Consider the following 24,257-nt stretch of genomic DNA (forward strand, 5'->3'; position numbering starts at 1 on the left):
CTCTGGTATTTAGAGGGTGTACAGGTGTAAGAACTTAGGTGGTTAATAGCTACAAGTAATGTGGTTGAGATCAAGGTGCATCAAATGCAGAACAAAGCAGTTCAAATAAAATATCCTTGTAAACATGTGAAAGTGACCTGAAGAAAGAAATTATTTTAGCTATTGGATATTCTACCCACCACCATCCAACCAATACTTCAATACCATTTTTTTTGCAAACTTTGCACCTGTACCGGTGATGACAGAAAAATGAAAGCTGACCCTGTTGACTATTTTTAAAAGTACAGAATTCAGGGCCTTCATACTGATCCTACCTATTGCATGTCTGAATTTTACTGCAACACGCTGCAGCTCAGCGCTAGGCTGCATTGCAATGTGAATGGCACACATAGGAGACAATTGTGTCCTGTGTGTCCCTGCGGTGACAGACGTTTTACCATGCGGTAAAACGTTTGTCACCGCATATAGTGTGATTTGGCCCTTAATATTTTCGACATTACTTCACAGCCTCCTTTTTAAAGAATGTCCGTAAAACTAATGCCAGATCATGATCATTTATAAAACAGAAATATATTCTGCATTACAATGATATTTCAGTCCATGCACTGACATAATAATAATAAGCAATTATTTTAATGGACATTCTACCGATTACAGAAGCACCCTTTCTCAAGATTAAAGAAAGGTTTAGCACATACTACATTCATTGGGCCCTTAAGACAATTATATAGATATGTTATGCATTCAGTAGACTTGCCTTGATTCCATCTTTGGCACCTTCTTGAAGGTATGGTATAATGGAGTTGTTCCACAGGTCAATAAACCACACACGGAAATCTTCAATTCCGATTGGGCAGGACAAGAAAAAGCAGGGGCCTAAGGAACACAAGCAAACATACAGAACAGATTTTATTCTGTGCACAAAAAGAGTAGAAAATAAGAACATACATACATACATGCATACTGTATATTAAAAAGTTTGGTTACTGCCATTAGTTAGACAGAGGGGCTTTGCTTTTGGAACTGCTGCCTATATTTTGTTTTCCACATATTGAAGCACACATCTTTATTGAGTGCACCAATAGAATATCAAAAGTCATATATTAAACAGAAGTACAAATAGCAGCAGATAAATAAATACATAAATATAAAACATATTATGAGCAAGGCACAAATGATAAATAAATCTTTTATTCAAAGATACCATCAATCTCAGTGGCGGCTGGTACCCCGTCTTCACCCCCCCGTCGGTCGGGTCACCCGCACTAAGTCCCTCCACCCCCTCCCTGGGCTGTCGGTTGGTAATCCAGCCCCGCACTTACCCCATCTAGGTCGGGCAAAGCTCCTACAGGTGGCGGCTTCCATCATGTCTCCTCCTCCTCCTTTGCATTACAGCGGCCTCCGCCGTGCATCTCCACCCTCCTCCTCCTAGGCGTTCAATTGGATCGCCTGTCTATTCAGCCAATCAGGACCCTGATTGGCCGGGAGGAGAATCACTGTGAGAATAGTGAATATTCATTCGCTATCGTCACACAACTGGGTTGGCTCGGAGTGCAGTACTCTGCGCCCCAAGCACACCCTCTTTTCAAGCCTACAAGAGCCTCTAATCACGTGCTTCAAACCCTCCCCCTATTGGAATCCATGCGCCCGGCGCCCTGCATGTAGATTAGGGGGCCGGACGCATGAATAGGGGGAAGGCGCCTGTGCACCCCTAATGGACGGGCCACCACTGGTAAATCTACGGGCTACTCACTGATTTGTGTGACAATTCTTTGACAAGATCTGCCAGAATAAGCCTGAATTAAGGCAGTGAATGGTGACTTGTTAGAAGCAATATTTAATCGAGTGCAAAACCGGACACATACCAATCGTTGGGTAAACAAGTTGACTAAAATATGCTGAAACTTCTGGCATGGGTGATGTGCTCCACTTTATTCACCTTGTCTTTGCCTAGCATATTATGAGATTCCTAGGAATTATTAGGTATGGTTCATTCACTATATGCTAGGTAATGCCTCTCAGGAGCTAAAAAATCTATTACCGTATTTATGGCGGTATAATGCGCTCCCGCGCATACCGCGCACCCCTAAAGTGGCCCCGAATCCTGTGGAAAAAAAGTTTGAATACTGCGCCGACATATACAGAGCGCAATACACTCGTGTATTGTCGGGCAGGCTCGGCAACTCTCGCGCTCACGTCCTGTACGTCCAGGACGTGAGCACGGAAGGAGCCGAGACTGGCCGACTATACCCGAGTGTACTGCGCAGTATTCAAAACTCGGCGCGGGAAAGCGGGTATTGGCGTATACCGCGCACCCACGATTTTGCCCTGATTTTCAGGACAAAAAAGTGCGCTGTATACGCCGATAAATACGGTACTTCCCAGAAGAGTTGAAGCAGTTATAGCTGCGAAGAGTGGGCCAACTCAATATTGAACCCTATGGATTAAGACTGGGATGCCATTAAAGTCAGGCATATCAATGTTTCTGGTAATATAGTGTGTGTGTGTGTGTGTGTGTGTGTGTGTGTATGTGTATGTGTGTGTATATAGATATATATATATATACACACACACACACACACACACACACATACATACATACACACACACACACACAGTATAATGCCTGCATGCTATGCTACTTATCCTCTACTGTTTACTTTCTATTTCTAAGGATTACATATTCCTTAGCCTGCAAGTTGGGACTCCTGTACTGACTCCACCTCCTGAAACTTCTCCTCTCAGCCCCCCTGTATTTCAGGAGGCAGGCTCTGTGAAATGTGTGACACACTAGTGCCTACTCACAGGGTACAATAAATATGTGTGACAGACCTCAAGGAGGTAAAGGGCACAGATTCTTCAAAATCCTTGGATGTAATATAAGTAGGCTAGAAATAATTGAACTACAATGTGGGAATGAATATATGATTTTATATTTTGACCATATAGATACACTGTAATAATAATGATGCATATTGATTAATATATATGTATATTATTATAAAAAAAAACTGTGCTGGTTACACATTAGAATACTGTACATAAGAATTAGGCATGGTTTACACTTGTGCTGGGAATCGCATCTGTTCCAGCACCCGCAACAACGCTGCGCTACTCTTTTACAGATGCACAAGGCTGTCATTAATCTTAATGGCACCTCCATACAAGAGATGTGAACAGAGCCTGGTGTCTGTCCATTACCTCCTATGTACTTGTATAAAGCTGGCCATACACTATGCAATCTCATTGTACAATCTCTGTGCAGTTTCTTTAAATTTATCAGAACTATGGAATAGGGTGACACTCCTGAACAATTCATTCACTGTGTATCAAATCAGACAGGCTCTTGCACTACATAGCTGATGGTAGATATAAAGGATATTGTACAATTAGATTGTACAGAAAGTACAATAATAACACAAGAGGTGGTATAGTAATAGGAAGGTGTGGTCCAGATAGGTGAACAAGCCCTATCATGCCCTCTTCTGTGGTGCAGAAAGAAGTGAATGCTTGGATAAGATCTACATGAAGTGACGGAATCTAAAAACATTCAAGTCAAAATAGACGATATAGATGAAAATGGGAAGCTTCTACAGATGAGGCAAGTGAAGGATAAGCACATTGAAATAGCTGGGCCAGAAATAACAATAGAAAATACTTATATTTACATAAAAAGACACATCTGTCCAAAACAATCACAGGAAGTCAATTGCAGGAACAGGATTAAACAATATGTTACCGCAACATTTCTTGATATTTGCCTGTTGTAGCACGTACGTGTATTAAAAAGGTATCTTGTTGACTTTGTATTTCTTCCCCTGTGTGAAATCCCTGTTGATTCTGGCAATCCTCCTACTTGCCTATTTCAAACTGACGACAGAGCACACAGGCATAAGAGCACACCTATCTCAGCATGGTCAGTTTTCTGGCTGTGCTGGAAGCACAGCCTGCCTATCCTCCAATGGCCAAGACTTGTGCTTACATTCCTTCCTAAATATCATTCCCTAAATACTTAAAGTGGAGTTAAAAGCTTTGTAAAAAAAAATGCTATCAGGCAGGTGTTTTATTCTAAGAGACTCTGGGGGAGATTTACTAAAACTGAAGCACACAGAATATGGTGCAGCTATGCATAGTAACCAATCGGTGTTTAACTCCAGCTTGGACAATTAGTGTGCACCAGTTTTAGTAACCACATCCCACCCCGACAGTATGCATCTTCTGTATTAAAAATGTTGTATTCTGCCAGTCACCAGTTTTCTTCTATTAGTAGGAAAGTCAGATTACTAAGGGCTGGCCAATCAAGATAGCTCAATACACACAACCTGGAAGAAGAGAGGGGGAGAATGTCAGCTATGGCAATGTAAGTAACATTACTGGAAAAAGGGAACTTTTGGAGATAAATGTGTAATAAGCTGCAAGGACGTTATGCACACCACCCAGCAGAGTTTAGTTCCACTTTTTCGCTACCCAGTAATATTCCATCTAAAAATAAGGCCCGTTACATGCTAATCGTGAGGTGTACAGGGTGAGTAAAATATCCTCTCCTTTGTTCTGCCTTCAACTAGCATGGAAGAGGATTCCAAGAAACTATTTGATTTAGTTCAATTACAATAAACCAGATAATGCCTTAGGAGTTTGAAGTGTATCATCGGAGAAGAGCACTCTAGAAACTAAGGGCCAGATTCTCGTAGATCGGCGTATCCTTGCGCGGGGGTAACGTATCCGATTTACGTTATGCCTCCGCAACTTAGACGGGCAAGTGCTGTATTCTCAAAGCACTTGCTCCGTAAGTTGCGGTGGCGTAGCGTAAATAGGCCGGCGTAAACCCGACTAATTCAAATTTGGAACAGGGGGGTGTGTTTTATGTAAAGAACGCGTGACCCGACGTGATTGACGTTTTTCACGAACGGCGCATGCGCCGTCCGTGGAATATCCCAGTGTGCATTGCTCCAAAGTATGCCGCAGGGACGTATTGGTTTCGACGTGAATGTAAATGACGTCCAGCCCCATTCACGGACGACTTACGCAAACAACGTAAAATATTAAAAATTCGACGTGGGAACGACGTCCATACTTAACATTGGTACGCCGCATGTACGCCACCATATAGCAGGGGTAACTTTACGCCGGGAAAAGCCTAACGTAAACGGCGTAACTGTACTGCGTCGGCCGGGCGTACGTTCGTGAATTTGCGTATCTAGCCGATTTACATATTTCTAGTCGTAAATCAGCGTACACGCCCCTAGCGGCCAGCATAAATATGCAGTTACGATCCGACGGCGTAAGAGACTTACGCCTGTCGGATCTAATAGAAATCTATGCGTAACTGATTCTAAGAATCAGGCGCATAGATACAACGGCGCAACTCAGAGATACAACGGCGTATCTGGAGATACGCCGTTGTATCTCTTTTGAGAGTCTGGCCCTAAGTGTGCTACAAGGTGCAGGTATGCTATGCACACTTACACATTATTGCAAGAGCCCAACCATCACACATAATGTGCTGATCACAGGTGCAATGCTCTGCAGGCTCCTAAGAAAGAAAAAATTCACATTTTGTACCCGACTATAATCTTAACTGCCACTAGATGGCAGCCAGGTATGGTTGCAACAGAAAACATCAAGTGGTACGTACACTTAAACACTATAGTTACATTGTATACAATCATGCAAATACAGAGCCACTTATACATGATGGCCAAAATGTTTTTCTTTTTTTTCCCGGTTGGCATGGCATGGTCAACAGCGGCTAAATTGGATAATATATTTAGCTACTAAAGCTGCTTTATAGTCAATAGCTGATATGCTATTTATATGTGTTTCAATATCTTGTAGATGTAAGTGCATAATAAATTGTTTATTTTAAAATGTTTTAATAAACACTACCCTTAGGCCCCATTCACATCTGAGCGTAGCGTTTTTTCCAGCATTTTGTCACACGTTTTGTCGCACGTCTGCATACAGCGTTGTCCGATGTTTTTAAATTTTGTTGTTTTTTATTTTAGCCAATAGGAAAAATTATCATCTCTTTCATTATGTGTTGCTATGTTTGTAGATTTTTTTTATCTTCTTCCTGGGTGAATGTTCTATTTCACAGAACATATTAAAGCGACAAAATGCTCGTAGAAACGCTCGTTGTCACGCTAGACGCTTGAATCGAGCGTTTCCATTAGTTTCTATGGGAATACAATTGTTCAAAAACGCCCAAATCAGACCAATTTGAGCGACAAAAAAGGATCCAGAACTTGTTTGGTTTCAGGTGTTTTGGAGTGGAGATGTGAACAATCTCCATTGAGAATAATGGATTTTTTCCTCTCTAGCGTTTTATAGCTTCAGGCTACAAAACGCTCAGGTGTGAATGAGCCCTAAGGGCCAGATTCAGAGAGAATTACGTTACGCTGCGGCGGCGTAACGTATCCCATTTACGTTACACCGCCGCAAGTTTACAGCGTAAGTGCCTGATTCACAAAGCTCTTACCTGTAAACTTGCGGCGGTGTAACGTAAATGCGCTCGGCGCAAGCCTGCCTAATTCAAATGGGGCGGGCACCATTTAAATTAGACGCGTTCCCACGCCGAACGTACTGTGCATGCTCCGTCGGGGAAATTACCCGACGTGCATTGCGCTAAATGACGTCGCACGGACGTCATTTGTTTAGCCGTTAACGTAAATGGCGTCCAGCGCCATTCACGGACGACTTACGCAAACAACGTGATTTTAAAAATTTCGCCGCGGGACTGACGGCCATACTTAACATTGGTTAGTCCACCTAGAGGGCATCCCTAGTTTTACGCGGCGTATCTCGACGGAAACTACGTAAAGTTAGAGCGACGGGTAACGCGGACGTTCGTGAATCGCCGTAACTAGTCATTTGCATATTCTACGCCGACCGCTATGGAATCGCCACCTAGCGGCCGGCCTAGAATTGCATCCTAAGATCCGACGGTGTAATTCAATTACACCTGTCGGATCTTAGGGCTATCTATGCGGAACTGATTCTATGAATCAGCCGCATAGATACGACAAGCGTATCTCAGAGATACGACGGCGTATCAGGAGATACGCCGTCGTATCTCTTCTGTGAATCTGGCCCTTAGTTAGCGGCACTTCTCTCCTTTCCAGTTATATTTTATTTTTTTTAGGCTTTCTTTTGTTTTTATTTCTACCTAGTGATCCAGCAAATAAGCCTGTTTTTCAGAGCAATTTGTCCCACAAATGTATCAGTTTTAGTTTGAGTGTTGAGACCATTTAGCACTGACAGTAGTGCTTACAATGATCAGCATTTATTCATGTAAATTATAAAACCTTATCCTAAAGCCTCGTACACACGATCTAATTGTTGGCCAACTGAGCATCTGATTTTTGTCCAAAGGGCATGTGCCAGGAACCTGTCTTGCATACTAATTAGGAGTGCAACGGATCATCATTGATCCGTGATCCGAACGGGTCGCCGCGTTCGGATTGGCACACCACGCGATCCGTGGATTGCGGCCATAGTAAAGACAGTGGCTTCGGCCTAGCTCCGGAGCAGTGGCCATCTTGGTACACCCTGCGGTGGCCTAGGTGAGCTCCCCAGAGTGGCGCGCTGACAGGGAGATGTGGATATTACAGTGGGGGGAGATGACGTGGACATTACAGTGGGGGAGATGTCTGTGGATATTACAGTGGAGGGAAGATGACGTGGATATTACAGTGGGGGGGAGATGACGTGGACATTACAGTGGGGGGAGATGTGGATATTACAGTGGGGGAGATGTGGACATTACAGTGGGGGAGATGTGGACATTACAGTGGGGGAGATGTGGACATTACAGTGGGGACTATATATGGTGGTGATCCGAAAAAAGAGATTTTTAATACAGCTTACCTGTAAAATCTTTTTCTTGGAGTACATCACGGGACACAGAGCGGCATTCATTACTATATGGGTTATATGGAGTACCTTCAGGTGTAGACACTGGCAATCTCAAACAGGAAATGCCCCTCCCTATATAACCCCCTCCCATAGGAGGAGTACCTCAGTTTTGTAGCAAGCAGTATGCCTCCCAAAATGGTCCTCAAAAAAGAGGGGTGGGAGCTCTGTGTCCCGTGATGTACTCCAAGAAAAAGATTTTACAGGTAAGCTGTATTAAAAATCTCTTTTTCTTTATCGTACATCACGGGACACAGAGCGGCATTCATTACTATATGGGATGTCCCAAAGCAATGCTTACAATGAGGGGAGGGAGAACATCTCCAAGACAAAAGGATTTAATTTAGAGATATACTCAAATCATAATAAATCCAACTTAGTTGAGAAAAATAATTTTAAATTTTAAATTTAACTCAAAAAAGAGGAGCCCCCGGAATCCGAGGGTCTCAAACTGCAGCCTGCAGCACTGCCTGCCCGAAGGCAGTATCAGTATTCCTTCTTACGTCCAACTTGTAGAATTTTGTAAACGTGTGGACAGAAGACCAGGTTGCCGCCTTGCAAACTTGAGCCATAGAGATCTGGTGGTGTGCTGCCCAGGAGGCGCCCATGGCTCTAGTAGAATGAGCCTTTAATGATACTGGAGGAGGCAACCCTTTCAAGCCGTAGGCCTGAGTGATTAATTGCTTAATCCACCTAGAAATGGTGGACTTTGCAGCTGCCTGCCCCTTCTTGGGCCCATCCGGTAGAATGAACAGCACATCTGTCTTCCGGATCTTCTTTGTAGCTTTAAGATAGGCCTTCATGGCCCTGACAATATCCAAGGTATGCAGCAACCCTTCCTTTCTGGAAGTAGGTTTAGGGAAGAAGGATGGTAATACCAAATCCTGGTTCAAATGAAAACTGGATATGACCTTCGGAAGGAAGGAAGGATGAGGGCGGAGAACGACCCTGTCCTTATGAAAAACAAGATATGGTTCCTTACAGGATAAGGCCGCTTGTCCAAGAGGTCGTCCAATTCCCCTGAGGAAAGGACCTCCTCTTCTGAGGGTCCGCGCTCGGGCGACGGAGATCTATTCCGCTTACTGCCCCGCATAGCTGCGGCTATCATTTTACCCATGCTTTTCTGCATCTCTTTTAAAGAGGTGAGTAATACCTCCTCCGTGACCATCTTAGGGTTGGACTGACCCGCGTCAGCTCCAGCCCCAGATCCCGATGGCCCCAAGGCTCCCTGTGGGGAAAGCAGCGGCATAGCATTGTCCGAGACCTCAGACTCTCTGGGGGAATCCCCACCTCTTGTACCCTTGTTTTTTGATGCCATGGTACAATACCGAGGTACACCTGCTACTTATTGGTACCTGGGACTTATAAATAGTTAAATGCCCAAACACCTGTTTGGGGGATAAAAAATGCTTCCTCTCCCCTAGATGACACTTTTTTTTTTTTTTTTTTTTCAAAAAAAAAAATCTTTTTTTTTTTTTTTTCAAATCTAGGAAAGAAAAAACATTCTGTCCCCCTGAGTAGTATTGCAAGAAAAACTATGAGATGGAAAAGAAACAGCCTATTTCTAGGCTTGAAAACAGTCTTTCTGAAGACTGCAATATTCTTTCTGGCCACTGTGTGTCCTCGGCGCCCCGTGCTTGCCGTTCTGGTCTTTCCTCCTCAGTTCCAAAGTATTGAATGAGCTATATGGAACAAACAAGGAAGGGCCGCCCCTTCCTTAAGCCACTGACCCGCCCTTCCCCCCCAGCAATCTCAAACAGGAAATGCCCCTCCCGACAGGGGGGGGGTGGGGTTGGGAGGAAGGGACCTCTCTGCTCCAGAGGTCGGCGTTTTGCCTGCTTTGCAGGCCGTGAGGAGGAAGACTGAATGGAGCATCGCCTGGAGGCTTGCAGGTAAGCACAGCTCTCTGACACACACATATACTTTTATATCACACAGGCCCCACTCAATGCTTTTCCAACACTACAAGGGAGGTCACATCTTATGGGGAATAATACATATAGAGCCATCCTATCTTTATGATATGTGACTAGTTTGCCAGATGCAGTGCATAACTTTAGGCATGTCCCCTGTGACCCCCCAGAAAAAACCTGCTAAGAACCAAGTTCCGCAAGTTTTCCCCTCACTTACCTGCTCCATGCCGCAGGACTTTGCCAAGCAAGAGGCCCAATCTTCCCCCATCTCGGTGGGGATGTCTAGACCTTCAGGCCCTGGGTTCCTATGAAGGATCCACTGTCCTGGGCCCATATAGCACTCTGGCAACAGAAACATTAGGCACCCAAAGGTTTCTAAGTTCTGGGCCCAGGGTCCAGCTCTCTAAAAAGAAAAGCATTATGGGCTATACCCCAAGGGTTTGGGGTCCGGTTACTGACCCCTTTAGCGCTGAGGCTTTTTTGGACAGAACCGGTTAGCTCACCTAATCCCAAGGATGTGGAGGCAAGCTAAACCATGACTAACACCTAAGACACTGGCGGAAAAACTGAGGTACTCCTCCTATGGGAGGGGGTTATATAGGGAGGGGCATTTCCTGTTTGAGATTGCCAGTGTCTACACCTGAAGGTACTCCATATAACCCATATAGTAATGAATGCCGCTCTGTGTCCCGTGATGTACGATAAAGAAAATGATCCGAGCCGGACTCTGATCCGAGGAATTTCAGCTCTTGAGCGCCACCATTTGGGCCCCTTCTGCCAATTTCATGTTAGGTGAGCATTGATTCCGAGCATGCGTGTTTGTACTTCCAACTTTTGTGTGACGGACTTGTGTACTGACGATACGCGAATTAGACAACAGACCGTTATCCGCCGAAAATTAACTAGCCTGTCATTCAACATTTGTTGAGTGGAAAGTTGGACAACAATTGTCTAAAGGAGTGTATTAATGGTCATATTTTAGAATAACAGTCTGTCAAAGAATATTCCCTGCCAACAATTGGATCGTGTGTATGAGGCTTTAAAAGGAAAAAAAACTGTTACTGTAACTGATTATAAGGGGTTAGCTGGAGTTTGACTTCAATTTGTTTGTTTATCTAAATCTGCTAGTCCATCTAACATTTCCCTCCTCCAAGACTCACCTTGCTGCTGTCCAAAGGTGTTTCTGTTGCTCTTTCATCCAAAGTGGGAAAAAAGACCAAAAAAAGAAAACTAATGCAGCCCCCACATCTAATGGTAGGCAAGCTGCAATATATGACATTTTTTGTTTTGGATTTAAAACTGCTTATCCTAAATAAGAGGTGTAAAACATATGTACCGTACCTAGTCTAGTAATGCTGACCACCTAAACTAGTACAAATACTACACAAAATAAATGATCCAAAAGATACAATTATCTCGGGGGAAAATTAGCTTTTGGAGTGCCAATCAATTCTTACTGATGTTATTTGTGTTGTTAATATAAAAGTCTGAGCAGCTTTTGCTACAGTAAGTGACAGTAAACCAACAGAAACTTGACACCATGAAATCTAAACTAACATATTTGTACCTATGAGGAAGTCTGTGGTACTGTGCTTCTCCAGGAAGGTGTGTAGATGGTACCACAATCGAGGCACCCAGTCAAGAACCCTGAGTAACTCTCCATGTCCAGTCCCAATGCTGCCTTCAGACTCCAGTAGCTTCCGACGCAAATACCGACCTAAGAATCCATTTGCTGGCTCCACATTATTGGAGAAAGTTAACATCCTATGAGATGATACAAAGTTGTAATGTCAGCCTCTGCCCCTTGGCATAACAAGCATTTTATCATATTTAGAGCATTCGCTAGAACCCTCCAATTTTTAATCCACAATTGCAGTTTACCTAAAGCTTAGGTGCAAACCATGGTTTGGGGTCATTTTCACCGGATGATTCGTTGTTCCAATGACGTAAGGGCTGCATATAAAGACATTAAAAATCAGCTCACAAATGTCATTCAATGAACTTCAATATGTAAACTATTAGATTTCACCATATTAAGAAGACAAAGTAAGAAAATGCAAAAAATGTAATACTGCTGGCATAAACAATGTTTAATTGTGCTGCATGCCATCTGTAGAAAATTGTCTCCTGGCAGGATAACCTGTGCTGAGATCACATTTGTAAGCAAAGTGCTGTTTCTTTCTTTTTTGTGGCTGTCCATTCTTCTAGCCTTTACTATTTGCCTTGTGCATTGCCGGCACTCCTGGTCTCCTGAGAAACTACTAATTGTACAGCATACCCACCTGGAGCGGTAACTCCCTTTTCCTGTTTCTTACAGTGGCCATCCGCTTTTTTCCGATTTGTCAGCTAAGGCTCCATGCACGCTGGACACGAAAAAAAAGCCATAAAAACGGCAGTAGCTTTCAACGTTTTTGCAATAGCGTTTATTTGCGTTTTTCAGCGTTAGCTTTTTTTTTTTTTTTCAATGGATCAAAAAACACAAAAAACGCTGGCGAGCTGCGTTTATGAGCATCTATTTGCATTTTTTACACCAAAAAACAGCACTTTGAACGCGATTTTCAGGCGTTCAGAAAAAAGCCCATAAACTCCACTGCTCATTAAAGCTGCAAAACGTCCATGTGTGCATGGGCACATAGGCTTACATAGAGTGGAGTTTATGGGCTTTGAAAAAAAACGCCCAAACTGCAGTTTATCAGCTCCAGTGTGCATGGAGCCTAAATAAAAAGTAGGGCATTAAAACTATGTACTGAATTAAAGACATATATGCAACCAAAAGATTGTTACTGCTTTATTTGGTTGGGCATTTAGGTAGTGATGACCCCGAATCAAGAAAGAGTTCAATTGGAATTAAAGTATTTTTTTTAAAAACTAAAGTCAGACAGGTCTCTTCTAACATAAATGCTTCTCACGGCTGCCAGCAGTAATGTACATTGAGCTGCGCCTGCGAATACATATACAGCACTGCTCTGTGAATTGATGAAGGGACTCCCATGCCCATACTTAAAAGTGACATCAATGCTGCCTGGCTATTTAAGCGGCTGAATGGAAAGACCAGGAATAGACAGAAAAGCCCAAGTGCTGACAGCGCAGCCCTGGAGGGGCTTCATTTGGCAGGCAAGTCTGCATGCGGTGCATACCAGCACACTAATGGCATAAACCTCCTGGGGGCCCATTAAAATAAAATATAGCAGAGGTTTTTTTTAACAAGTAAATTCTGCTTTAAAACTCTCCCATAACTGATATTCAGTGTACCTTTCCATCATAATCAATGCTCAAAATGTAAATAAAAGGAAAACAGAAACTTTAAAGATTACAGCCTGCCAGGATGCAGATAATGCAATGGCGTCAGAGAGAAAAGGCAAATAAACATGGAAAAATGATGGTCATTACCCAAGAGACACAACACATGGAAACATCAAAAGTGCAGATTTTTCAAAACCAGTATCCAATAATACCTAATAAAGCAGCTGGCACTAAAAACAACATGGCAGAAAAACGGAAATAGCAACTAGGTAGAAATGAAGGTATCAATGGAAATGTATTAAATAAATCAGATAAAAAATAGTTCAGACGAACATTTTAATTTAACTTATTACAAACCCATATATTATAGTGTCAACAGGACAGCATACCTAATAGCACTACCCTACAGTAAAAAATGTAAATGAAACAAAAACTAGGAAACATGTTCATAAGTATAGCTCTTGACAAATACGTAAACTGAGATTGCAAAAAGAAGGTTGCTCGATTGCATAAAAACAAAAGAGGGAAATTTGCTTCCCATGTCAGCGAACAGGTTTACGTAATTGTTTGGAAGAGTTTAGTAATTGGACACAGGCTTCTGAGTGGTTTCCATTAGCTTTTCTTCAGATTTACTGGACAATGCCAAGTGTCATGCAGCTAAAACCTTTTTACTTTTGTCTGGTTTTTATTCTTGTTCTGGCACAGGACATGAGATAAAGGTGAATGTCTCCAAAAGCAAAAGAAAAAAGGTGGGAAAATCTGCTTAGGTTCAAATAGTTCATAAAAAGTGGAGCCCTTTCACATGGATTTGCTTATGTTGTGTTTCCTTTGACTTACCTGCACCAAAAAGGCACCTTCCATTGTAAGGCCTGATTCACACCGACACATTTTTAGTGCTTTTTGCATTTTGCACTGCAGAACATGTTCCATAGGAAACCTTGTTAAATGGACTGTAGTGCACTAAAAATGCATAGGTGTGGATCAGGCCTAAGACAATGGAGCATGCAGGACTTTGCAAAGTGCTGCCCACCTGCAGTGTGAACAGCTGCATAGAATTTAATGGGGAATCGTTTTCATGTGCTTTTGATGTTCTGAAAAGGCACACCAATGAGAAATGGGCAAGACTTGAAAAATCAAAATTTTCTCCACTAAAAACATTACAGTAAAATAAGTTTAATTTCCCTTGAGAAAGTCACGTGACCTGTGACGCAACACATCAGGAGGAGTCAGTGATGACACTTCCGGTGTCTCGTTCAGACTGGATGTGTAGTGAGGAGGAACAAGCTGCATGTGAAACTGATCATTCAATATGAGTTTCTTAGGGGCAGATCCACAGAGATCTTCACCCGCGCAGCGTATCAGAGATACGCTACGCCGCCGTACCTTACCTGGCGGAATTTCGAATCCTCAAAGAATTTGCGCCTTAAGTTACGGCGGTGTAGTGTATCTCTGGCGGCGGAACTGTGCATGCGTCGTCCCGAAATTTCCCGCCGTGCATTGCGCTAAATGACGTCATTTTGTTAACTTAGACGTGAGTTATGTCCATCCCGATTCACGGACGACTTACGCAAAAAATTCAAGAAATTCTTAACATCGAAATTCTAACTATACGCCGCAAAATACCAGCTTTAACTATACGCCGGAAAAAGCCGACTAGAGACGACGTAAGAGAATGCGACGGCCGTGCGTACGTTCGTGGATCGTCGGAAATAGCCAATTTGCATACCCGACGCGGAAAACGACGAGAACTCCACCCAGCGGACGCCGAAGTATTGCATCTAAGATCCGAAGGAGTACGAAGCCGTACGCCTGTCGGATCTAACCCAGATGCCGTCGTATCTTGGTTTGAGGATTCAAACTAAAGATACGACGCGGGTAATTTGAAAGTATGGTGGTGAATTTCGGTCTGAACTTCACTTTATGCATACAAAGGATGGTGTTTTTTTGTAATATTTTTATCACATGTATATGATTTTTTTCCAATACCACATGTATAAGGAGGCTGGCTTACCAATGCTGACTTCTCCTTCTGAAAAAGCTACTTGCCTTGTCACACTAATCAAATGGCTTAAAGCTGAATTCTAGGTATATATATTTTTACATCTTGGAACAATGTAACTATGCCACATACTTTACCTGGCCAATGCCTGTGGAAGCTGGAAATCAGTATCACAGTTGTAAACATCACTACTACAGTGATCTTCACTAGCCTTGGGGTTCTGTGCTAAGTGGTCGCCCTGCTTCTTACTGAATACAGAAGGGTTCCATACTATTCATTACTTTGGTGAAGATCATGACATTACTGTCCTGTATTTCCTCTCCACCTCATCCAATTCCTTAAGAAAATGCAAAGTGACGCCTAAATGATGCATGTGTCGAGTGGGGGAACCTCCTGTGTTGCACAATGCAGAAGGACAGTCACTTGGCACAGAGTCCATTAGCGTTCCAGGTGGATCCCACAGGTACTATATGGTCCAAAATATAAAAATATCTATACCTGGAATTCAGCCGTAAGCCATTGGATTAGCTTGACAGCAAGGCAAGTAACTTTTTCAGATGAGGTCAGCATTGACAAGCCTCACTATTCAACCATTGCATGTTACTTTACTTTTTTTTTAGACATCTCCACTTTTACTTTTTAGTAGATAAAAATGTGATTCTTCACATTCACAATGATTTGGATATAAGCAGGTTTTCCCATGACTTTATTTTCTCATATAATAATTGTTTCTACATAATTACTTTTTGTGTGGTTGTAAAATGTATATGTGCATGTAAAAAATATTCATACCTGGATTCTTAAAAAAAAAAAAACTTTCACAGACTCCATACTGCTTGCAAGACAATAAACAAGTGAACCTGACCCTGTAAATATTTGAGATAATCCTAATATGCTTGGCATTGCTAGGCTTTATAACGCCTGCCAAAGACACCTAGAGCATCTCAAAAGCTTGTATCTTATAACTTAAAGGGTCACTAAAAGGAATTTTTTTTTTTTGCTGAAATGACTGTTTACAGGGTATAGAGACATAAAAGTTAACTGATTCCTTTTAAAAATGATTACAAATAGATAAAAAAATCAATCATATAATGTGCCTGTAGGTTAGTTTCACTTTTAAACTGTTTTCATGTTCCTGTGAACTAGAGAGACACACAGAACAAAAAAGAGATTTTTAATACAGCTTACCTGTAAAATCTTTTTCTTGGAGTACATCACGGGACACAGAGCGGCATTCATTACTATATGGGTTATATGGAGTACCTTCAGGTGTAGACACTGGCAATCTCAAACAGGAAATGCCCCTCCCTATATAACCCCCTCCCATAGGAGGAGTACCTCAGTTTTGTAGCAAGCAGTATGCCTCCCAAAATGGTCCTCAAAAAAGAGGGGTGGGAGCTCTGTGTCCCGTGATGTACTCCAAGAAAAAGATTTTACAGGTAAGCTGTATTAAAAATCTCTTTTTCTTTATCGTACATCACGGGACACAGAGCGGCATTCATTACTATATGGGATGTCCCAAAGCAATGCTTACAATGAGGGGAGGGAGAACATCTCCAAGACAAAAGGATTTAATTTAGAGATATACTCAAATCATAATAAATCCAACTTAGTTGAGAAAAATAAAATTTTTAAATTTAACTCGAACAAGAGGAGCCCCCGGAATCCGAGGGTCTCAAACTGCAGCCTGCAGCACTGCCTGCCCGAAGGCAGTATCAGTATTCCTTCTTACGTCCAACTTGTAGAATTTTGTAAACGTGTGGACAGAAGACCAGGTTGCCGCCTTGCAAACTTGAGCCATAGAGATCTGGTGGTGTGCTGCCCAGGAGGCGCCCATGGCTCTAGTAGAATGAGCCTTTAATGATACTGGAGGAGGCAACCCTTTCAAGCCGTAGGCCTGAGTGATTAATTGCTTAATCCACCTAGAAATGGTGGACTTTGCAGCTGCCTGCCCCTTCTTGGGCCCATCCGGTAGAATGAACAGCACATCTGTCTTCCGGATCTTCTTTGTAGCTTTAAGATAGGCCTTCATGGCCCTGACAATATCCAAGGTATGCAGCAACCCTTCCTTTCTGGAAGTAGGTTTAGGGAAGAAGGATGGTAATACCAAATCCTGGTTCAAATGAAAACTGGATATGACCTTCGGAAGGAAGGAAGGATGAGGGCGGAGAACGACCCTGTCCTTATGAAAAACAAGATATGGTTCCTTACAGGATAAGGCTGCCAGCTCCGAAACTCTTCTTGCGGAAACTATGGCAACCAAAAATACTAACTTCCTTGTCAGTAGAACCAAAGGAATATCAGCCAACGGCTCAAACGGTTGTTTCTGTAAACTTGACAGAACAAGATTTAAATCCCACGGACAAAGCGGGGATTTAACTGGAGGTCTAATACGTAAGACCCCTTGAAGGAAGGTCTTAACCAGCGAGTGGGTGGCCAGCGGCCGCTGAAACCACACTGACAGAGCAGAAATCTGTCCTTTGATTGTGCTTAATGCCAATCCTTTATCCACTCCTAGCTGGAGAAAACTTAATACTCTATCGATGGTAAATTTGCGAGAAAGCCATCGCTTGGACTCACACCAGCCTACATAGGCCTTCCAGACCCTGTAATAAATCACCCTAGAGACCGGTTTCCTGGCTCTGATTAGGGTAGAGATTACTTTCTGAGACAGACCTCTACCCCTGAGAATCAGGGATTCAGCTTCCAGGCCGTCAAATTTAGATGCCGTAAGGCAGGGTGGAGGATCGGACCTTGCGATAGCAGGTCTGGCCGTAGAGGAAGAGTCCAAGGGTCTCCCACTACCATCCTTAAGATTAGTGAGTACCATGCCCTTCTGGGCCATGCTGGAGCTACCAGGATGACTGGTATGTGCTCCACCCGGATCCTGCGCAGCAGGCGGGGTAGTAACTGGAGCGGGGGAAACGCATAAAGAAGTTTGAACTGATGCCAAGGGCAAACCAACGCATCGGTTCCGCAGGCCATCGGATCCCTTGAGCGGGACATGAACCTGTCTAGTTTCTTGTTGAGTCTCGATGCCATGATATCCACGTCCGGCACTCCCCATCTTTGGCAGAGTGCTTGAAAGACTAGTGGATGCAGAGACCATTCCCCCGGCCATAGAGTCTGGCGGCTTAAGAAGTCCGCCTGAAAGTTGTCCACTCCTGGAATGAATATTGCCGATATGCAGGGCACATGAGCCTCTGCCCATAGAAGAATCAAGCTCACCTCTCTCTGAGCGGCTTGACTCCTGGTTCCCCCTTGGTGATTTATGTATGCCACGGCCGTGGCATTGTCTGATTGAATTCTCACCGGGAACCCCTGCAATTTTGACGTCCAAGCCCTGAGGGCTAGTCGAGCAGCTCTGAGCTCCAAGATGTTGATGGGCAACTGCTTCTCTGGCTTTGCCCAAGTACCTTGGCGAGTGCAACCATCCAAAATTGCTCCCCAGCCCGTCAGGCTGGCGTCTGTGGTCACTATCTTCCAAGCCACTGGGCTGAAAGACCTCCCCTTCAGTAGATTCTGAGGGTCTAACCACCAACACAGACTTTGTCGGACTCTTGATGAGAGCGGCAACGGGATATCCAAGGCCTGTGGCCTTCTGCTCCATGCTGACAGGATGGCTGCCTGTAGGATGCGAGTGTGGCTCTGGGCGTATGGTACCGCCTCGAATGTGGCCACCATCTTGCCTAGTAACCTCATACATAGGCGAATAGTCGGTTCTTTCTTGCTTAGAACCAGTAGGATTAATTCCTTGATGGCTTTTACCTTCCTCAGAGGTAGGAACACTCCTTGTTGTTCTGTGTCTAATCTCATGCCGAGATATTCCAACTGCTTTGTGGGCTGGAAAGCTGACTTTTCTCGATTTAGGACCCAGCCGAACCTCTCGAGGTATTGGACCGTGAGGGCCACTGCTCGCTCCAAGCCGGGAGACGAGTGATCTATGACTAGGAGGTCGTCCAGGTATGCTAGGATCGTGACCCCTTGGATCCTTAGTTTGGCTAGGATTGGAGCTAGGACCTTCGTGAACACCCGGGGGGCCGTAGCCAACCCGAAGGGAAGCGCCACGAATTGGAAGTGACGCGAAGCCACCCTGAAGCGTAGATATCTTTGATGTGGCTGATAAATTGGAACATGAAGGTAGGCATCCTTTATGTCTATGGACGCCATGAAGTCGTCCTTCTGGAGTGTGGCAGCTGCTGACCGCACGGATTCCATCCGAAATGAGCGGATCTTTAGATATGCATTTACCATCTTTAGGTCCAAAATTGGCCTGACATCTCCATTGGATTTTGGGATGATGAATAGGTTGGAGTAGAAACCCAGCCCCTGTTCCAGGACTGGTACCTCTACTATTACTTCCTGGGAAAGTAGATGATCTAATGCCGATCTTAATGCGGCTCCCTTTTCCGGATCGTTTGGAATCCTCGACTTCTGGAAATGAGGAGGAGGAAACCTTAGGAAATCTAATTTGTAGCCTGTGGCCACGGAAGACCGTACCCACTCGTCGGGAATGCTGGCTTCCCAAATCTCTGAAAAGAGTCGCAGCCTTCCCCCCACCTTCGTGGGTGGGGGCGCCCCTTCATAAGGTTGGCTTGGGGGCTGGTTTTGCTGGTTTGCGAAACCACTGCCTTTTGCCTCTAACAGCCTGTCCTTGTGATCTGCTGTTGAAGCCGAAGTTTGCTTTTGCAGGAGGCCGTCGATACTGCTTGGCATTAGAGGGCCACTGCCCAGGGGAATACTGTCGTTTAAACGCAGGTCCCTGAACCTTCTTCTTAGTTGGCAAGAGAGTACTCTTGCCGTTTGAAATGGTCTGAATGTATTTATCTAGGTCTTCTCCGAAGAGTCGTCCTCCATGGAAGGGGAACCCTACCAGGAGCTTCTTGCATGGGGGCTCAGCCTCCCAGCTTTTTAACCATAAGAGTCTTCTCATATGGATAAGGGATAACGATAAACGTGACGCTTGCTGGATAGAATCCTTGATTGCGTCTACCGTAAAACATATGGCCTTAGGGACATCCGAAAAATTTTCTGCCTGCTGGGCCGGAATAAGTTTAAGCATCTGCTTAAATTGATCCGATAATGCTTGAGCGACCCCAATCGCAGCCACAGCTGGCTGTACTACTGCCCCTGCAGTAGTGAAGGAGTTCTTAAGTAGTGCTTCCAAGCGCTTATCAACTGGATCCTTGAACACCTGTATGTTTTCTACAGGGCATGTTAACGATCTGTTAACACATGAGATGGCTGCGTCCACTGCAGGAGTAGCCCATCTTTTGGAAAAATTTTCTTCCATAGGATATAGGACAGAGAACCTTTTAGGTGGTAAGAAGATCTTATCTGGCTTGTTCCAATCTTGGAACAAAATTCCCTCTAATAGAGGATGGATCGGAAACACAGCATTGCTTTGAGGCGCCCTCAGTGAGCCCAAAGCTGAAACCGTCGATACCTGGAGATCTGGTACTGGCAAGTTGAATGTCCTATGGACCAAGTCCGACAATCCTTGAATCCACCAGCTCTCCCTCAGGGAGACTGCCCCAGACTCCTCTGTATCCGGGTCTTCGATCCCTGAACCTACTTGGTCCGTGTCCAAGAGGTCGTCCAATTCCCCTGAGGAAAGGACCTCCTCTTCTGAGGGTCCGCGCTCGGGCGACGGAGATCTATTCCGCTTACTGCCCCGCATAGCTGCGGATATCATTTTTCCCATGCTTTTCTGCATCTCTTTTAAAGAGGTGAGTAATACCTCCTCCGTGACCATCTTAGGGTTGGACTGACCCGCGTCAGCTCCAGCCCCAGATCCCGATGGCCCCAAGGCTCCCTGTAGGGAAAACAGCGGCATACCATGGTACAATACCGAGGTACACCTGCTACCTATTGGTATTTGGAACTATAAAAGTTAATTGTCCAAACACCTGTTTGGGGGATAAAAAAAATGCTTCCTCTCCCCTAGATGACTTTTTTTTTTTTTTTTTTCGTTTTTGTTTCAAATCCAGGAAAGAAAAAACATTCTGTCCCCCTGAGTAGTATTGCAAAGAAAAACTATGAGATGGAAAAGAAACAGCCTATTTCTAGGCTTGACAAAACAGTCCTCTGAAGACTGCAATATCCTTTCTGGCCACTGTGTGTCCTCGGCGCCCCGTGCTGCCGCTCTGGTCTTTCTCCTCAGTTCCAAAGTATTGATGGAACAAACAAGGAAGGGCCGCCCCTTCCTTTAAGCCACTGACCCGCCCTTCCCCCCCAGCAACCTCAAACAGGAAATGCCCCTCCCGACAGGGGGAGGGGGGGGGGATTTTGGGAGGAAGGGACCTCTCTGTTCCAGCAAACTGCAGCCTGCAGCCTGGAACCATGAGGAGGTCAGCGTTTTGCCTGCTTGCAGGCTCTGAGGAGGAAGACTGAATGGAGCATCGCCTGGAGGCCTGCAGGTAAGCAAAGCTCTCTGACACACACATATATTTTTATATAACACAGGCCCCACTCAATGCTTTTCCAACACTACAAGGGAGGTCACATCTTATGGGGAATAATACATAGAGAGCCATCCTATCTTTATGATATGTGACTAGTTTGCCAGATGCAGTGCATAACTTTAGGCATGTCCCCTGTGACCCCCCAGAAAAAAACCTGCTAAGAACCAAGTTCCGCAAGTTTTCCCCTCACTTACCTGCTCCATGCCGCAGGACTTTGCCAAGCAAGAGGCCCAATCTTCCCCCATCTCCGTGGGGATGTCTAGACCTTCAGGCCCTGGGTTCCTATGAAGGATCCACTGTCCTGGGCCCATATAGCACCCTGGCAACAGAAAACTTTAGGTACCCAAAGGTTTCTAAGTTCTGGGCCCAGGGTCCAGCTCTCTAAAAAGAAAAGCATTATGGGCTATACCCCAAGGGTTTGGGGTCCGGTTACTGACCACTTTAGCGCTGAGGCTTTTTTGGACAGAACCGGTAGCTCACCTAATCCCAAGGATGCGGAGGCAAGCTAAACCATGACTAACACCTAAGACACTGGCGTAAAAACTGAGGTACTCCTCCTATGGGAGGGGGTTATATAGGGAGGGGCATTTCCTGTTTGAGATTGCCAGTGTCTACACCTGAAGGTACTCCATATAACCCATATAGTAATGAATGCCGCTCTGTGTCCCGTGATGTACGATAAAGAAAACAAACAAATCCAGGGCAGTGTTTTGTTTTTAAAATGAATCTGATTGGTTCTGTTAAGTTTTAGACACACAGTAATGACAGCTTAGACCTACAGTGAAAAGCTCCCAGTACGATGGTTATAAGGAAAAAGACAACCAGGAAGTGTGGAGATCAGAGCAGAATTACAGCCACTTCAAAGCAAAAACGAACAATGAGGACATGAAACCAGTACTGCAGTAAGGTAAAGGAAGCCATTTAGCTAAAAAAAAAAATCCTTTAGTGATCCTTTAAGTTAGCCAAACAAGGGTGTCACTCAAACCCCAAACTTTCCGTGTAAATTGATGGATAACACAGTACTCTACAGTTACAAGTGAAACAGAAATTCTACTGTATTACATGCTGTATACACCTTACCACTTATGGTATTTGCAGGTCAGGGCCCCGTTCACCAACTCACTGATGGCTCCAGCTTCACCTACATCATCCAGTAAAATCACTAAGGGAACATCACATGTCCCAGTCTCTCTGTCAATTTGGTTAGCCAGGTTGGAGAGGTATAGTTGCAGATCCTATTAAGGGCAAAGTTACATGACACATTACCAGTTTGAACATAAAAAAATGCCTAATAACAAAGCATGCATTATTAATTCCTTTGTGTCTTGTACTAGGAAACTGGCAGATGTGGAAGTTGCCCTTCTCTACACATATTAATAAAAAAAACAAGTTTTTGCAGCTTAGCAAAGTATAATTAGAAGCTTCTCCTTATGTAGGTATTAGGCAGCATCCTAAAAATGTTACCAAAAGAACAGGTAATCTTTATAAAAATCACAAGTTAAGACAGCAGAAAAAAAAACAATAAGGCAATTCACTAATGTTTACCACATGCAATAACGCAGTCACATGAACCATTTGCATAAATTATCACATGCGGTAAATTAAGTCCTATTCAAAAACTCTTAAGTCCAATTTTCAAATGGACCAGAAAGTAAAAAATCATGCAATATTTACCGCCAGGGTTTTGCTGGCAAATAGCTGGTTGCTAAGGTGCGGGTCGGGAAGCCAGCCGCTGCATCCTTAACAATGGATGACTCATCAGCTGTCAGCGGGTACCCCGCTGACAGCTGAATATGAAATAAAATGCAAACAATTAAAAAATGATGGTAAAAATGCATACCAGGCCCTTTGAGTCTGGTATGGATTTTAAGGGAAACTGCCAAAATGTAAAAATAAAAAAAAAGGTGTGCGGTCCCCCCAAAGCAGTCAATACCAGACCCTTATCCTAGTATGCAGCCTGGCAGGTCAGGAAAGGGGGGGGGGCGAGAGACCACTCCTGAACCATAGCAGGCCACATGTCCTCTCAACATGGGGGGGTGGGGGCTTTGGGCAGGGGGGGCTCTGCCCCCCGCCCCAAAGCACCTTGTGAGGGGCCTCATCCCTCATAAGAAAAGCTCCCACTGACCATGAAGGCTGGCTTTCTACTGCAGGCTCCGCCATTTGACATTTCCTTTAATGGGTGGTCCGGCCACCTTGTGACGTCACGGACCGGTGCATGCTGGGTCAGTGATGTCACAAGGCCACCAAGTGATGTAGCCAGGCGGACACGCCCTTTACCTATATTAGAAATGTCAAATGGCGGAGCCTGCAGTAGGCGGCCAGCCTTCATGGAGGGCAGGAGCGTTTTTTTCAAGGTACAGTGGGCCGCGTGATGACAATGGGGGGACAGGGGACATCGTTTTTTAATAAAGGAATTGTCCAAAACTGTCCGTGTGTTTATTACTTTTTGACACCTTTTTGGTAAATGGGTAGGGGTACTATGACCCTTTCCTGACCTGCTGGGCTGCATGCTCAGGAATGGTCCAATGTGGTAAATTACCGAACAAATTAATTGAGCACATTTTTAATTGCCGTTATTTAAAGGGTAAGTTCACCTTTACAGAAAATTCTGTAAGGTGAACTTACTCAGATCCCCCTCCTCGCCACCAGTCCCGCTGACCGGTACCGCAGCAATCTCCGGTTCCAAGCCCAGATATATCTGTGTCTTAGAAATCCTCTGAGCTGAAT

The 24,257-nt window shown here is 44.3% G+C and overlaps 1 protein-coding gene across 6 annotated transcripts in view; it reads right to left on the reverse strand.

Moving 5' to 3' along the window:
* NAV1 (neuron navigator 1) overlaps positions 1-24,257 on the reverse strand; it is a 282,057-nt gene that overhangs the window by 24,454 nt on the left and 233,346 nt on the right. For all 6 annotated transcript variants that reach the window (XM_040337722.1, XM_040337721.1, XM_040337720.1 and 3 more), the window contains 4 exons: positions 22,611-22,765; positions 11,706-11,777; positions 11,392-11,588; positions 758-876 (listed from right to left, as the gene is read on the reverse strand). In XM_040337722.1, coding sequence (XP_040193656.1) covers positions 758-876; positions 11,392-11,588; positions 11,706-11,777; positions 22,611-22,765 — 543 coding nt within the window. The remainder of the gene's footprint in view (positions 1-757; positions 877-11,391; positions 11,589-11,705; positions 11,778-22,610; positions 22,766-24,257) is intronic.

The sequence above is a fragment of the Rana temporaria genome, chromosome 2 (assembly GCF_905171775.1).
Source record: "Rana temporaria chromosome 2, aRanTem1.1, whole genome shotgun sequence".
NCBI classification, from domain to species: domain Eukaryota; kingdom Metazoa; phylum Chordata; class Amphibia; order Anura; family Ranidae; genus Rana; species Rana temporaria.